The sequence below is a fragment of the Euleptes europaea genome, chromosome 6 (genome assembly GCF_029931775.1).
Source record: "Euleptes europaea isolate rEulEur1 chromosome 6, rEulEur1.hap1, whole genome shotgun sequence".
NCBI lineage: Eukaryota > Metazoa > Chordata > Lepidosauria > Squamata > Sphaerodactylidae > Euleptes > Euleptes europaea.
The window spans coordinates 78,318,835-78,335,538 of record NC_079317.1 but is presented as its reverse complement, the minus strand read 5'-3'; the positions used below and the strand labels follow the sequence as shown (position 1 = coordinate 78,335,538).

The 16,704-nt window shown below is 40.3% G+C and overlaps 1 protein-coding gene across 1 annotated transcript in view; it reads right to left on the bottom strand.

Annotated features, from left to right (window-relative positions):
- Positions 1-16,704, bottom strand: part of ELP4 (elongator acetyltransferase complex subunit 4) — a 179,974-nt gene that overhangs the window by 126,257 nt on the left and 37,013 nt on the right. The window contains exons 4-6 of the mRNA XM_056851933.1: positions 15,421-15,552; positions 6,674-6,813; positions 2,042-2,126 (exon numbers count right to left, since the gene is read on the bottom strand). Coding sequence (XP_056707911.1) covers positions 2,042-2,126; positions 6,674-6,813; positions 15,421-15,552 — 357 coding nt within the window. The remainder of the gene's footprint in view (positions 1-2,041; positions 2,127-6,673; positions 6,814-15,420; positions 15,553-16,704) is intronic.

Here is a 16,704-nt window from a genome sequence, read left to right as displayed (position 1 = left end):
AATATACTTGCCTCTAAATTTACATGACTAATTATTCATGAACAGTTAGAAAGATGCCTGAGTGAAAGCTGCAAAGAAATGTAAAAGCACAGGCAGGATTCCAATGGGCCTCCAAGGCAGGAAGGGACTACAGCTGGAAGGAATATTAGTAAACCAGCCCACCTTCTCCTGCATACACAGAAGCATTTCACACATACACACACCTTTCTTTGGACCTTGGCCTATGTACAGGAAAACGTAAGGAATGACTCAGTTAGTCCCCTAAACAATTAATTAAACATATTGTAGCTCTCTAAGAGTGAGAGAGGTGCTGATGAGGAAGGGGAGATTAGTGGCAAGAATTTCCAGCGCATGGAGAATTTAGTTCCCAGCCTACAGGGCTGAGGTACTGGTTTGTGCACGGCCCAATTTTAAATAAAGCATGAAAGCAGTACTGGCTCTCAATGAGCCCTTTGCTCCCTTGTGTGAAGCAGCCAATCAGAAAGGTGCTGGATAAGCTATTGTGCTCTAGCCTGCTCTCTGCGAAGAGATTTTGCTTCCCACCTGCCATCCGTGCTGATAATGTGGGAGTAGTTGGGTTGCCTTTTGAGGGGTTGAGCAGGAGCTTTTTTTTAGGCCGCTTTCAAATTGGCCAGGAAAGGGGCCTTTTTTCACCTGTTCCACAGTGTCCTGGGGAGTGGTGGTATTTTCTAATTAGGCCTGGCCTTTTGACTAGTTTCAGTAAGAGGACAAAGAATCAAAGACATAGAATGCAGTCTCCCAGAGACCATACTGTAACTCTACGTCTCAGCAACAAAGTGAAGAAGCTAACTGCAGGCTGGCATCTCACAAAGGATGCCTGTAAGTCCAGACCTTACGATCAAGGCCCAAGAATTCTGCCTTCTATCCTTCTAAGTTGTGTAACTTTTATTCTGAAGAACAGCTCTGGTGAGCTTAAAAGCACAGTGTTTTGTGCCAATTTGATTGATCCTAACTAAAGGATTCACTCAGATTTTGTTCTTGTTTTAGATTTTGCATGTACCAATATGTACAACTTTTTCATAACTAGTTTTGGCAGGAATAGTGTGAGTTGTTTCAATATAGGTAGGGATAACTGGCAAGCACCCTGAGTAGGGTTGCCAGGTCCCTCTTCGCCACCGGTGGGAGGTTTTTGGGTCAGAGCCTGAGGCGGGGTTTGGGGAGGGGAGGGACTTCAATGCCATAGAGTCCAATTGCCGAGGCGGCCATTTTCTCCAGGTGAACTGATCTCTATTGGCTGGAGATCAGTTGTAATAGCAGGAGATCTCCAGCAAGTACCTGGAAGTTGGCAACCCTAACCCTGAGCCATCTAAGGATGGGGGGCTGTTCCCAAGCTAGCCCATTATTGGCTCAAGCAGCCTGGTGGACTGGAGAGGGAACTCCCTTGGTAACCACAGCATCAACTCAATCCTTAGTTGCTGGAGCGGTACATGGGGGATGAGGCTTAATCCCTCTAGGCACTGTTTTACATGCAGCTGAGGATAAACAAAGCAAGCAGTAGCTATGTCTGCAACCAGTGTGGGCTTGCCCAAAATGCTGGTAACTGTAGGAGGCTGCTTGTTAGAGGTAACTCACACTAATTCAGGGATGTTTAATTGATGCAGATCAACCATTAATAAACTCGTTAACCTGGTGTGTCAGGTCCTTATTTAGAAGTCCTGGTACAATGTAGTGTGGGGCTGAATTAGCTTTATTATTTTTAAACCAGAAAATCAAAAGTCAGAAACATTAACATTTTTCAAGACTAGCCTCAAACTCCATGTTGCACTTTATGTGTTTGTGTGTGTTTTAATGTCTAAAATGTTATTAATGGATTAATAAAATGGATGTTATTTGCACAGACTACCCAACTGGTAAATATCTAAAAATCTTTAAATGCCTTGTTTATTCACAACCACTGTTTAAGATTATTTCATCAGTGTTTTAGAATGTGTGGTAATAGTAAACATTTTAAGATGTTCCAGAGGCACCCTTCAAAACTTGTAGTTACATACTTGTAGAAGATACAGAAAGTGCTTAATACCTGAGGAATGGAGCCATCAAAACCTTCTTGGTAAATGACCTTCTGAATAGAATGAAGCAGTCTGGTATAACCGGAGGCCATATTACTAAGAGATGGGAAATAATATACAATTTAATATACACATTATATTATCTAGTACAATAAAAATAAAATATAAAAAATACCACTGAAGCAGATTATAACCTTCAAAAGCAAAGAAAGACAAAGATCAGGTGGCACATTTATAACTAACCAAGATTATTCTGGTATAAACTTTATTTTGTTAGAGCTCACCTCATCAGATGCATTTGGTGTGGGGGAAATAAAGTTAGTTAGATTTAAAGGTGCCCCTTGTTTTCCATTTTTCTTCGCTACAATAGACTAATATAGTCACTCTTTTGAAACTGTAACTGGCAAAAGGAAACATTCCCCTAGAACTAATTAAATATATTAATATTCGTGCTTAACATTAACTAACATATTCTGATATGTTAAAATGAAACTATGAAGAAACTTGGAGAATGTAACTAGAGTTACTTCAAATGCTACATATTTGCAGCAAAACATAAAACCCACAAAGAAACTGATATACCACCATTATACTTCATAGAATCATAGAGTTGGAAGGGACCACCAAGGTCATCTAGTCCAACCCCTGCACAATGCAGGAAATTCACAACTACCTCCCCCCACACCCCCAGTGACCCCTACTCCATGCCCAGAAGATGGCAAAGATGCCTTCCCTCTCATGATCGGGGTGTGAGATGCTTCCCAAAATAGGTTTCAGGAAAACCCAGTCTATTAAAGATAGACTAGTTCATACAGATATGTATAGAGAAATTTACAGTAGGTCCACCGTTGGACACTTTAAATGCCACAAATGTATGGCTTGTGATCTGTGTCTTGAGGTGAAGGAATTCACGAGAACCGATACCAATTTCACAATTAAATTACGGTCTTATACTAATTGTGACACGAGTTTCTGCATGTACTGCCTTCTCTGCCCGTGTGGCAAGATTTATGTTGGCTCATCAATTAGACCCATTAAGAGCCGTATTCTTGAACACAGGTCCAGAATACGTGCCAAACTTGTTTTGGCGCCTGTAGTTGAACATTTCCTCCATCAGCGCCATAGCGGCTCAATAGAAAGTGCTTTGACAAATGTAATAATGAAAGAATATTAAGACAGAAGGAGGCTTTTTTCATTCGTCTTCTGAACACTATGGCTCCTAACGGGTTAAATTTGGATAATGATTTGATATGTTTTTTGTGATTTTTATAAAAGCATTAACAGTATGATAATTGCTCTGCACCTTTAAGATTCCAGTGGGCTAAAGGATAGCTTTGAGCATAATGGTGCTCTGCCCCTTTAAGACTCCAGCGTGCTGGTTAGCATTGGGAGCAATGACACACATCTGGGTTTTCATTATTTAGTTTGATTGACTTTTCAACCTTGTATGCTGCATTATGTGATGTACTTTGCTGACATCTTTTTGTAACCTGATTTATGCTTACCCTACGTGGGATGGTATCAAGTTTGTGTATGACAGCACACTTTTTGGAAGCAATATTTGTAAGTATATAATCTTGTAATTTTGTTATTGTAAACAGCTTTAATCTTTTTTAGTATAACTGAATGTACATTTTAACTAATAGGAAGGACTGAAGAAGAATTCCATATTATTGTGAATCTGAAACGGCTGTATCCTATGGAAGATTGTGGCTTCTTATGAAATTTTGTACACAGAAACTCCTATGGAAGATTGTGGCTTCTTATGAAATTTTGTACACAGAAACTGATTGCTACTGTTACTCTGTTGAGACTCCTGAAAATTATTGCGGCTCCTTGCTGTATATGTTGTACATATTGATTGTTAGTTTGTTGTGTGGTTACCTTGTTGAGTACAATATTGTACATGTTTTCACTTCAGTAGCTTATATAAATTGCACCTTTTGTACATGACTGTTGCCCCTGTACTGTTTTCCTAACCTATTTGGTATTAGTATAGAGGTGCCTTTTTCTTCTCCAGTACCTGGAGGTTGGCAACCCTATCTTCCTCCTACTAGTGACTTCCACCACTGCATGAGATTGGTTGTCATTTTGGATCCCAAATGCTGCCTGAGCTACATTTTTTTAACATGGAGGTTACCCCCTCCCCAATTCCCTCCTGGACTGCAGAACCCAGCACTGTAATTGTGGCTGGCCCTGTTGCATGGGTTTTCCTGTCTGCAGGGGGTGGGAGCTGCTAGAAATAGGGATGGGTGACTTTTATTGCATGATCAATGAAAACAACTTTCTGTGTATTCTACAGATAAATGAAACATTGACATTTTATCTATTCCTGTGAGAGAGAAAACAGCTACATACAATAAACGCAAATTAGAATACCCAAAGCGAAAACCAATTTACTAAGAAAAAAAACAGATGCTTGCAGACAAACAATCTTGCTAGTCAATAACATTAACTTTAGCAAATATATATTACCGTTAGCAAGAACAGTCATAATATTTTAAGGCTGCAGATGTTGTATTCAAAAAGTCTGTTATTTTTCTTTGAGGTTTGTTACTAAACACTTTAATCCTGCTAATGTGTTTAAATAATACCTTCTCATCTTTAAAAAAACCCAATCTAGTAACTAATAAAACAGGAGTTGGTAAGAAGGTATCCTAGTTACAACAGAGGCTCTGACTTCCCTATTGATAGTTTCTGAACATTTAACAAAGGGCAGGTTATCAAAAGGTATGACAAATAGGCCTATTATCAGGAAGTAGACTCCATTAGGAAAGACTGTTTTACCTGCTTTAGCAAGAATTATCTTGCTCTATGTACATTTAAGCCCATCTACCTATGTTTAATGTACACATACTTTCAAAACAGCAAACAGAACAAACAAATACAATACTGGTTCTTGGACAGTCTCTCTGGCATAATTACTAGAATATTTTGTCTATATATATATCATAAGTCAAAACTGGAAAACCTGGAAGGAAGCTATAAAAGAATACAACAGACACTAGACTATATATAACTGAGAAATTACTACTGGTTCCCCCTCCCCTCCTTTTGTTAAGAAATGATAGGAAAACACTCTTAAAACAATGCTGTATCTATAACTTTATATATCAGAACATGAGGTAAGCTGCTTGCCTTACGAATGATGGAAACTGCAGCAAAAATGTTGAAGAAAATTCTGTTTGCACATTCGGTTTTATTACGTGCAGGTCAGCAGCTCATTGTGTTCTATAAAGTTCAACAACACTGTGCAGCTAACCATACTTTAGTAATTCCCCATGCATTCTGTGCATATCAGATTAACATGGTAACTTTCTATCTGATGTGGTACTAGTTTACACTGCACTCTGGGAAGTTCTACCTACTCATTGTTACTTATGCATTCTTGTGAGTTGTTGTATGGGGGCTACATATTTGCAGCAAAACATAAAACCCACATGTGAGCTGTTGTATGTATGGTTGCCAGGTCCCTCTTCGCCTCTGGAGGGAGGTTTTTGGGGAGGAGCCTGAGGAAGGCGGGGTTTGGGGAGGGGAGGGATTTCAGTGCCATAGAGTCCAATTGCCAAAGTGGCCATTTTCTCCAGGTGAACTGATCTCTATTGGCTGGAGATCAGTTGTAATAGCAGGAGTTCTCCAGCTAGTACCTGGAGGTTGGCAACGCTAGTTGTATGGGTGAGGTTTAATTTTCAATCATTCTCCCAACATTTAATCTTTTAGAACATATCTCTGGTGAGAAATGTTCATATATAGTTTCAGCCAAAGCTGCTTGTAAGTCAGCATCTCTATATTTTCTATGTAATTTATACGGACGACTTCTAGTGCTGAGCTTGTACACCTAGAGAACATTTCATAAAGAAGGTTGTTTTACATCTTTCTCTAAAATATTGCATAAGAAAAATATTGCATAAGAAAAATGAAACTAAATACAAAAATGCCCTTCTACATGTACAAGAGCATACACAAGACAACTGCTACAGAACATACCTATTACAGCACTGTATGAACAAGTATTCGTATTCATATTAAAAATAGCCGTAAAAGGCCTCAAAATTCGACTTTTAAAACATAAATGACACAGCATAACAATGGCTATAGACATGTATAGCCATTTATTCTTTCCTTCAGACCTATAGGAAAAAGTAAAATGTTGTACCTGAGGGAACTCTGAAGAGGGCAAAATCCCAAACTTTGGTAGTTTGCACGTGTGTGGAGTACACAGGGATGCATGGTATTCCCCAGGTGTCTTTTCAATACTCATGCCCCTCAGAAGATTTGAAAACAAACGGTAGCAGAGATAATAGTAAGCTGGTTTAGGAGAGACTGATCTAGCTTTTTGTGGGCCAGAATAGAACATGAGGACCAGAACAGAGCTGAGCCAAGATTCAGACAGCAGTGTGTATTTGCCAACCCACGTTCATTGCAGCAAGGAGAAGAAGCCAGGGTTGTGGCAGCAGGTGAAGCATGGAAGGCAGCAGGGAGATTTTACTCTGTTGGTCAGGCAAAAGTAGAAAATTAGGCTACTAGTATTCATACCTGATCAACCCACTACTGACAGTCAAATCAATTTTATGCCTATTTATCCTGCTAAATCTCCCCCTTCACTGTGCAAACAATTGAAATAAAAGAGTTTCCAAACTCACCAAGAGTTTATATCAGGACACAAAGTTGTTTCTTCAGGAAGGAAAAAACCATGCCACCCCACGTTCTGAATTAGTTCTGAGGCCAAAGGTTTTGACAGATCGAAGTAGTGTCCAAAGTTTGAAGAAGTCATTTGAGTTACCTGTGAAAACATATAGGGTCAAGGAATATGAAGTTGGCGCAGCAACACTGTTGGTAGAGGGGGCGTTCCTGGGCTGGAGGGGCTTAGGAAGCTGACTAACATCAGCTCCGCCCCTGGGAACACCCCAGGAACATCCCCCATGCCGGCGCCACCTTTCTCTTCCGGGATTTAGGTCCCAGAGAGATTGCAGTGGTGGGAGAGCGATGTGCAGCTTTGCAGCACTCAGGTGCCAACGGAACCAACCCCGCTGCCAGGGTAAGTGCCTCTTATCATGGAATAAGAGAGCACTTAAGCTGTCGGGGTCATGCCACCTCCAAAGAACTTTCAGCCCATTTCTCAGGAATGGGCTGTTATTGTACCTATAATTAATATTGTAAATCTATTAGTAGTTGGTATATTAAACAAATAATCAATACTGAGTTGTTTCCCTATAGGGGGGCTAGAGGGTTCAAACAGATTTCTCCTCTTTTTGCTCATATTATACTCTTTCTTTCTGTTCCACCTCCACTAGAAACAACTGCCCGTTTTAGAGGCTGCAACTAAAATAAAGGCAGCTAAGCTTATAAATCAACTTGCCACTTCCCTACCTGGGAGGGAGAAGGAGAAAATAAGTGGGCTACCAAGTGTGCTATGGCCAAAAATAAAACTGGTTGGTCACTGTGTGAGAAAGGATGCTGGACTAGATGGAACACTGGGCTGAAACAGGAGGAGGAGAAGGAGAAGAAGAAGAGTTAGTTTTTATACCCCACTTTTCTCTACCCTTAAGGAGTCTCAAAGAGGTTTACATTTGCCTTCCCTTCCCCTCCCCTCAACAGACACCTTGTGAGGTAGATGGGGCTCAGAGAGTGAGGAGAGAACTGTGTATAGCCCAAGGTCACCCAGTAGGCTTTATGTGTAGGGGTAGGGAATCAAACCCGCTTCTCCAGATTAAAGTCCGCCGCTCTTAACCACTACACTAAACCACTACACTATGCTGGCTCTCTACACTAGACCATATCTTAGAATTCTGGTATGGAAGAGAAAGCACTAATTTCCACCATGCTCTTTGTGAGCACAGTGCACTTCTTATTTTTCTATTTGAGTAATACACATGAAAAGCACCACTACGACCCACAGCACACTTCTTTCCTGCACTATACTATCAGTCTTTGAATATAAAGAATCATCCATTCATGCACCAGTTAGCAGTCGCTATGATATCACTCCTCTTTTCTTGCTGAATTTGCAAGTTGACTGAGAGATGACACACATTTTCAACTGTCCATGAACTCTACTGCTTAGACCTACCTTCACCTTGGATAGTTAGCTGGAACAGTTAAAGAAAAAGGCTAGATAGGTTGCTTTTTAAAAGTTGAGATTGGCCTTCTTATCTTGCTATATCAGCTGTATCTCACATGCACCTGCTGATTGGCTTATTTGCACTTAGGTTGCTTATCTCTTATTTAGTTGTAAAGGTAAAAAGGTAAAGGTCCCCTGTGCAAGCACCGGGTCATTCCTGACCCATGGGGTGACGTCACATCCCGACGTTTCCTAGGCAGACTTTGTTTGCGGGGTGGTTTGCCAGTGCCTTCCCCAGTCATCTTCCCTTTACCCCCAGCAAGCTGGGTACACGTTTTACCGACCTCGGAAGGATGGAAGGCTGAGTCAACCTTGAGCCGGCTACCTGAAACCAAGGGACAGCCTCCAGGGTGTGGGGATGTGTGATTTGGGGTGGTCCAAAGATTGTTTTGGAATGCAGCTTGGCCCCAGTGTCTGAAACTGCATTTGTGCTTGGGGCATGCCACTTTGGAGCCGTTAGCACAAGAACTGGCCTTTGGACCAGTAAACAGCATATGTGCCCTTGGAGGGCAGAGTCCCTTGAATGTGGGGGTGCATGATTTGGGGTTCAGAGCTTTTAAATTGTCCAGCGTGGTGTAGTGGTTAAGAGCGGTGGTTTGGACCGGTGGAATCTGATCTGGAGAACCAGGTTTGATTCCCCACTCCTCCAAGTGAGCGGCGGAGGCTAATCTGGGGAACTGGGTTGGTTTCCCCACTCCTACACACAAAGCCAGGTGGGTGACCTTGGGCAAGTCACATTCTCTCAGCTTCACCTACCTCACAGGGTGTCTGTTGTGGGGAGGGGAAGGGAAGGTGATTGTAAGCCGGTTTGAGTCTCCCTTAAGTGGTAGAGAAAGTCGGCATATAAAAAACAACTCTTCTTCTTCCTCTAAATATTTGTCATTGGATTCGCTAATAAGGAACTAGGAAATGTGAATAAGAAACTGGGAACCAACTTCAGCCTAGCCAGTTTTTACAGCAGAGAAGGGCTTTTCTCCCATTCCCAGCAACAACACCAAGGGTGAGAATAACCCCACCAGCTTGAACTGGAGGGAGAAACTCTTCTCTCATCCTGGCAGCAGCGGCAGCTCCTGGGGCAAGAACAAGACAACTGGCTATCGTGGGGAGGGTTTTTTCTCCTATTCCTGGCAGTGATGGGGCCGGTCAGGACCAGAACAACCTGACCAGCTCGTGCGGAAGAGGAAAGATTTAGACACCTGACTTGAATCAGAAGCGATAAATTTGACATTCAAAAATGTGCTCTTCAGCATATCATTGTTTATAAGCCACCCAGATTAGTTTCTAAAAATGGGCATGACAGTCTGAAGCTAAAAAATCTAACAATATAAGATTAAGTATTGACAGACAATTTTTGTATGTGCCAGAAGTAAATGTAGCTCCCAGAATTCCAAGAAGAAAAAATCTGAAAACATTCCAATAAGAAAATTGTAACATTGACTAACTATTGCTTTTCTGTAAGATGTTTTACCTTAAGGCCCACCTGTTCATTTGCTGTAAGTGTCTAACTGCTAGATGTGTCTAACTAATCTAACAAAAAGTTTTTGAATGAGAAATGTTATAAATGTTATAAATGTTTTGTCAAGTGTTCCTGTTTGTTATGGATTTTAAAATTTTAAAATAATTGACGTAAAGCATAAAATATAGAAAATTGTCACTGTTGTGATTAACTTGCTTGATAAAGGCAAATTTTTGCCATTGATAAACCTTCTGAAAGCAAGAACACTATACCAGAATTTAATTTCAGAATTGCTACTAAAACCAGGATTTTCAAATATATTAACTTTACACTATGAAGTACAAAAGGCTTAGCAATTATTTTAAAATACTGAAAGGTTACATTATATTATGTGTTACATGGTATAATAAAGATAGAACAAGATCTTAACACCAAATCAAATAAAAACATATTAATGCTTTTTTTAAAAACCAAAAGTTCCAAGTTCTTTAGTTTTGGGGGTTCTCAAAGCAATTTAAACAAGGGCTGTTCTTTGCCCTATAATCTATCCTTTATCCGGATTACTGATCAGAATGTTTTTACTGCAATCTCTGCCAGAGCTCATCTTTTTATTGTGTGGGTCCAAGCCCCCTTAATGTTTTAGAAAGGCCCTGACTAACTGAACTTTGATCTGATGTCTTCATTGAGAAAAGCTCCAGGTTTCCCATTTCAGATGCAAATCCTCGCTGAAGCCCTAAGAGTTAGTAAAGACTGAAAAAGAGAAGAAACAAGAAGTTTCCAGGATCCTCTTTGAGAATCCTGGGGAACACTGGTGTCCCTAATCCACCCAGATGCATGGATTAAGGTAGGTGATAACCTTTCTTGAGTCTAAAGAATAAAAACTGCCTACAAACTGGGTGGAGACTAGGATTTGGCAGCAATAAAACACCAGGCAATAAAAGCCTGGTCTATGTCAGAAGCCTATGAATAGACCTCAATGTACCACATTCCCAGGCCTAGTGGGGAAGCTTGCAAAAAGCCCACCTGAATCAAGTAAGCATGAATAATCTGTCTTAACAGCAGCATGACCACAGAGACAGAGCAAGAGGGAGGAAAAGATATGCTTCTTTTAAGTATGAGTTGATAAATTTATTAGTGGAATGTTGTTTCAAGCCTACCATTCACTGGGATTTCTACGAGATAGTCTGCACAAGTCGACTAAATAAACTAAACTTTCATGGAGCAGAGTGTGCCTTTATACTACTGTCTGCTGTTAACATTTCTAATTGCAATACTAATGTGTTAGAAATTCTCAGATTTAGGATGAATTAAAGCAGAAAATTGATTTCATGCTGAAGCAGTTTATATTTTGCCCTAAGAACACAAGCAATTCATTCATTAAAAAGGGGAGTGAGAGAGGTAAATGCAAACTGTACATAATACCTGATTCCATTAAGCTAGGACAGATCTACTATTTTTAGTCTGAATTTCAAATGATTAGCCCAATATAGCCAAAACAGCTACTGAGAAGAATGATAAAAAGCAGTGTATTATTAGCATTCCTAAACTGCAACCCAGAGATCCTGCCAGCAGCCTTAAAATGTTCAGAGCAGAAGGACGGGGCACAGACACCCACCAGCACCTTCACCTACTGTAAAATTCAGCTCCGCTTAACAGAAGTAAGGGAGGGGAAATGGGCAAAAGGACCACTGAAAGAACTAAGTGTGAGCCATAAAGGATAAATTAATTGCATGTCTTTACTTTAAAATGGGGGTGGGGGAGCCAACTGATATTTCTGTAAAGGAAATATTTTTAGTTAGAAATAAAAACAAAGTCTGGTGTTCGCGTGTATTACAAAAGATATTTTACTTAGAAGGAATAAATGTTCATTACTAGTAAGGATACAATTACTTATGTTTTTGAAATTATTTTGTTTTTTTCTTTATATTGTATCTAAACCAACCAATTTAATCTGGAAATAAAATTTATGGAAATATAATTTCTTTTGCTAAAATTTTCATTTTGGTAGTATTTTTTAATCAGTCTTCAGCGCAATTCAAGACAGCCAAAGTATTATTCTTACAAAATGGGGAGCAGGAGGATGTAGCTGAAATGATATATATGAATTACTAATAGTTTCTTTGTTATATGGCATCAAAAAGGTTTTTAGGAAAAAAACACTCAAATATATAACGGATAGTTGATAATATATGCATGTATTTTTCAATATCCTGGAATTATTTTTAGAAACTCATGTTTAGATTTATAATAGTTTATTCTTTTATCATCATTTATTCTCTAATATTGTTTAAATTATAACTGTCATTATCAAGTATTGTATAGTATATCATGTGTATAATTTCTCTTATTCGTTTTTTTCTTTGCGAAAATGAACTGTCTTTATTTTCTATTTTATATCTCTTTTTTAATTAATAAAAAAAGATAACCAAAGCGTTTCATGTATTTTCCTACCTGATGTTTAGCTATAAATGTTGCACAGAGCAAAGTACTTTAGTAATTGTTTGGGTAAAGTACAAAACAAGTACATTTAAACCAGTTAAATCAGTTTTTAAACAATTATTTTCTTTTGGCAATCACTATATTTCCATTTTGTGGCTAAGGAGTTCTCAGCGGGACATCCAGTGAAAATTAGTATGGTACGTACAAGGTAATGGTAATATCTTTTCAGACAGAGGAATGAAGGCATGCATTAGCCAGCACATCTACTCTGAGGAGGACAAAATAGTAAGGGCAAACTGGAGTTGGGAACAAAGGCTAAGATTCAGACTTCAAGTACTTCCACGCACTTATGTGTTGTGTTGTGTGTGTGTGCGTGCCCTTGCCCCAAATGAAATGCAGCCCTTGACCTTCACACTATAAGGAAGGGTGCAGATAGGAGAGGGAGACTGAAATGCCCTTGTCCAAGGCTCATCAAGGCAGAAGGAACGGACTGACAGGCAGATATAACAAGATAGGCATTAGATGCACAAGGAAGGTAAGGTGATTTTAAAGAGCTGCTAGAGGCAGAAGCTTGGGGCAGAAATTAGCCTAGAATTTCACTGATCAGACTGAGCCATGCAGCGAGTACCAGGATTATATTAGTACAATAGGGGGACACAAGGGTTAGGGTTAGACTCATGGGGGAGGGGAATCCCATTCCCTAATTCTTCCCCTTTTGTACTGCCTAATTATGCATTTTCCTCCCCCTTCCCCAACCATCCCACTCCTATTTTCCTCCCCCTCCTCTTGGTCGATCTGTACCTTTAAAAAATGTTTTTGCATGATTTCTTTGTGACCACTGCACAGACATAGCCGACACCAGTTACTTGGGTCAGGCTATCTAACCCCCTATTAATATTTTTTAACTTTTTACGTTTTTAACGAAAACATATATCCTAACTTGGGGTGGCAATTGGGCTTTTTGATCAGCACTGGAGTGCAACCCACGACTGTTATATTTGATGGAGATCTGGATCAAGGGGGAGCTGCTATATAGCAATTCTTATGATCTAGCAATTTTGCCAAGAAGACTGAGTATCTCCACTGATAATGTACAGGGAATTTCACATTGCAGTGACCACCTCAGAATCTAATCAAAATAAGCTTACCAACCCTGGTTTCATTTGGATGCTATTTATCCCACATTTTATCCCATCATATTTTTATAGTCTCCATTGTGTTTTGTATTTTAATACAGTATATTACTAAATGGATTTAGGCAGCTTGATTGTACCACTGCAACAAAAAAAATCAGAATGTTCTGTGATGGAATATTGACAGTATTCCTCCTTCAATATGCTAATTTGACAATTCATACAGATACATTCAAGAATGAATTTGGAAATTTTTACATAACTAATATTTTGGGAAGGTTCAACAAGGCACAGCAAGCTTTGTATTAATAAAACTGATCAAAATATATGATTATCGTAGGGAGTGTTTGATTTGACATGTCACCCTATTTAAGTCTCCTCTCTGACACAAATACACAGCCACAACTGTACCATTACAGAAAACCAAACACGCCAAGCCACGCAAAATCATTTTGTCATATTCCAATTATATTCTTTAGAAAAAGACTGAATTTACTGGGCGGCAAACTGAGCCAAACAACGCTAAAACTAGTTTCTAGGACGGTATGCACCAAAACTTTGCAGTTTATGGTAGAGGTTTGACTACCTTATTATCTAGGTGAGAAAATAACTAGCCTAAGGAAAAATATTATTCATAAAACACGAACAACCACAAAGTCCATGGAATTGACCACTGGGCTTGTTTCTTGCTTGCTGCCTTCATAACCATTAGTTTATAGTGACAGTGAAGCTGATATAATCTCAAGTGCTTACTTTACTTATTACGCACATGAATAAGCAACTCAACAGCTTGATTCAATTTGGTGCTTTCACAGGAGAGACCTAAATATCATTCAATCGACTTACATAAAAACATCTATACTGAGATAAATTTAGGAAGCTATTTTGTATGAACAGAATACATGCTTCTACTTACACTTGAAAACTTGCACAGTAAGTTTTATAACACTGACAGTAATACCTTTATATTTAGTTATAGCAATGTGGTCTACTGCACTATTTATTGTATTTGTTATATTGCTTTTGCTGTCTTGGCGTCTAGTTTTGTAATCCATTTCCCTCATTGTTTATGGTATGTCATGTCTCAGACTTTATCTTAATTAATTGCGTTATCTTCTGCATTGCTCATGGTATGCCCCCCCACTATGTTCCGCGAATAATAATTTACTGGTGATCCCCAGCCCAAAGAGTGTTCAGCTGTCCTAAACTAGGGCTGAAAAGGCCCTGGCAGAACTCTTTCTCTAGTGAGACCAGGGCCCTGGGGGACCTAACACAGTTCCACAGGCCCTGTAAGACCAAGATGTTCTGCCAGGCCTACGGTTGAGGACAGCAACAGTGTATATCATAGCTGGCCTCCCTGCCCCCCTAGTTTTTTTTTGTTTCTTGTTCCATCTTACTGATTCTTGGTGGGGTCCTGATTGCCTTTCCCCTGGCTCTGTGGTCCAGTGTGCTATTAATATATGCCAATTGGTTCAATGGGTTTCATTGGTTTTACCGTTAAATTTTACTGAATTTTAATTACACTGCGTTGTACTGAATTTTTATGAAATATATCCTCAAGACTTATCCTCACCCCCTTGCCCTTCTGTTCCCCCTCTTTCCTCAGCCTGAGTTCCCTGCCACCACACTGCTTTGCCTACCCACTCATTTCCCTTCTTACTGCTCAGCCAGCAGGCTGGCCACTACCCTACCAGAACTGCCGCCTGCCTGCCACAGTGGCTCCCCAACTTGCCTCAAGCAGTGGGGTGGGGTGGCAGCAGTGGCTCCTTATCCTACCTCCCAGGCTAATGTGAAAGTTGGCAGAGGCTCCTCCTCCTCCTGCCCCCTCCCTGCAGCTCTGCTTATCGGCCTGTCCCCTCCTCCTTCCTACCACTTTGACCACTCCATTCACCCACCCCTTGCCACTGTCCACCTGTCCAAACTCCCCCTTGCTTGGTGGTCTGATCACTCACCAGCCTGCTTGGTTTAAGTGCTGCTGCCGCTGCCTGCCTACTGTGGCACTCCTGTCTGTCTCGGCCCATGGGTGCACCAGCTCAACCTCTGCTTGTTCAGCTCATGAGGTGGTGGTGGGGCAAGCAGCAGCTTCTATTCTTGCTGTGCCCACCAGCCCCGCCTCCTCCCCATTGCGCTGCCCTGCCATCTCACTGTCCCCACCACTCTGTCTGCCCAACCATGTTTTCATGTGCATAAATGATCAAACACACACTTTTTGATGGAAAACAGCTATGAAATACAATTTACCTCTAGTTTTGGTATGTTTTGGTAACGCCAAGCTATTTTCATGGATTCCTGAGAATCTTGCTTGCCTTTCATAGCTGCTGCTTCTTCTTCCACTGCACTGACAGAAGTATTCAAGAAAGGTGATGGAAGCTCCTAAACCGGAAGATTAAAAAATATAATAAGATTTTCAGGCAGGCGGTTTTATTAAACATTTCAATCAAGTATGATTAATTAACATTATTACTAAGAGAGTACAAAGGTAATTATGGATATCTGAGACCTGCTCACATCCTTGTTTACTCAAAAGCATACTGACTTCTGTGGGATTTATCTTCTAGTAACTGTGCATAGATTTACAGGCTTAATGCATGAACGACTACAAATATGTTGCTGCAAATATGTTATATTTTGTCATACATAACATATTTGTAGTCTTTGTTCAATAATTCAGTACTTAAGGGTCTACAAAGAAATATTTCAAAAATAGTAACAATGTTTTTGCCTGAAAGGACAAATAAGTAAGATTCCAGGAAATTCCTGATCAGTGTTACAAGTGTTAACATGTTTGGGGCCTGATTCTGACTGGGGCTGTGCCAAGGCAGGGGAAAGGGTTTAACTATTTCATCACTACATAGATGTGCCAATGAAAACAACCCCCCCCCACACACACATGCATATACACATTGTTATTAGCTCTGGAAGGGGCAAAAGGCAGGCACCCTCTTTTTGGATTTCTTTTCTTTCCAGGACCAGAAATCCTGTATGTGTGTGTTTTTTGACTGCCAGAAAACCCAGGTATGGTTCTTTTCCCGGAGCCCCAGCCGCAATCAGGGGCCAGGAAACATATTTACCTTTTTAAAAAAAAAAATACTGGGAATATTTGATCACGGAGCTCCTGGTGGCATATCTGTTTTGGCCATGACCAACAAATGTATTTACAACCTATATCAGTCACATAATGCTTTTATTGTTTCCCCTGGTGGCGGAAAGTATCATCAAGCTACAGCAGACTTAAGGCAACCCCATACGGCTTTCAAGGGCAAGAGATCAACAGAGGTGGTTTGCCATTGCCTGCCTCTGAGCAGCAACTCTAGACTTCCTTGGTGGTCTCCCATCCAAGTACTAACCAGGACCTATCTTGCTGGGCTTCCAAGATCTGACAACATCAGGCTAACTTGGGCCATCTAGGTCAGGGCATTGTTTCACCTACTAGGGCTAAAATGTCTCAACTGTGGGATGGATGTTCATGGAAAAGAGTTAACCATCATGTTCCCAAGCCCTGATTCACATCAGAACTTCCCCAAT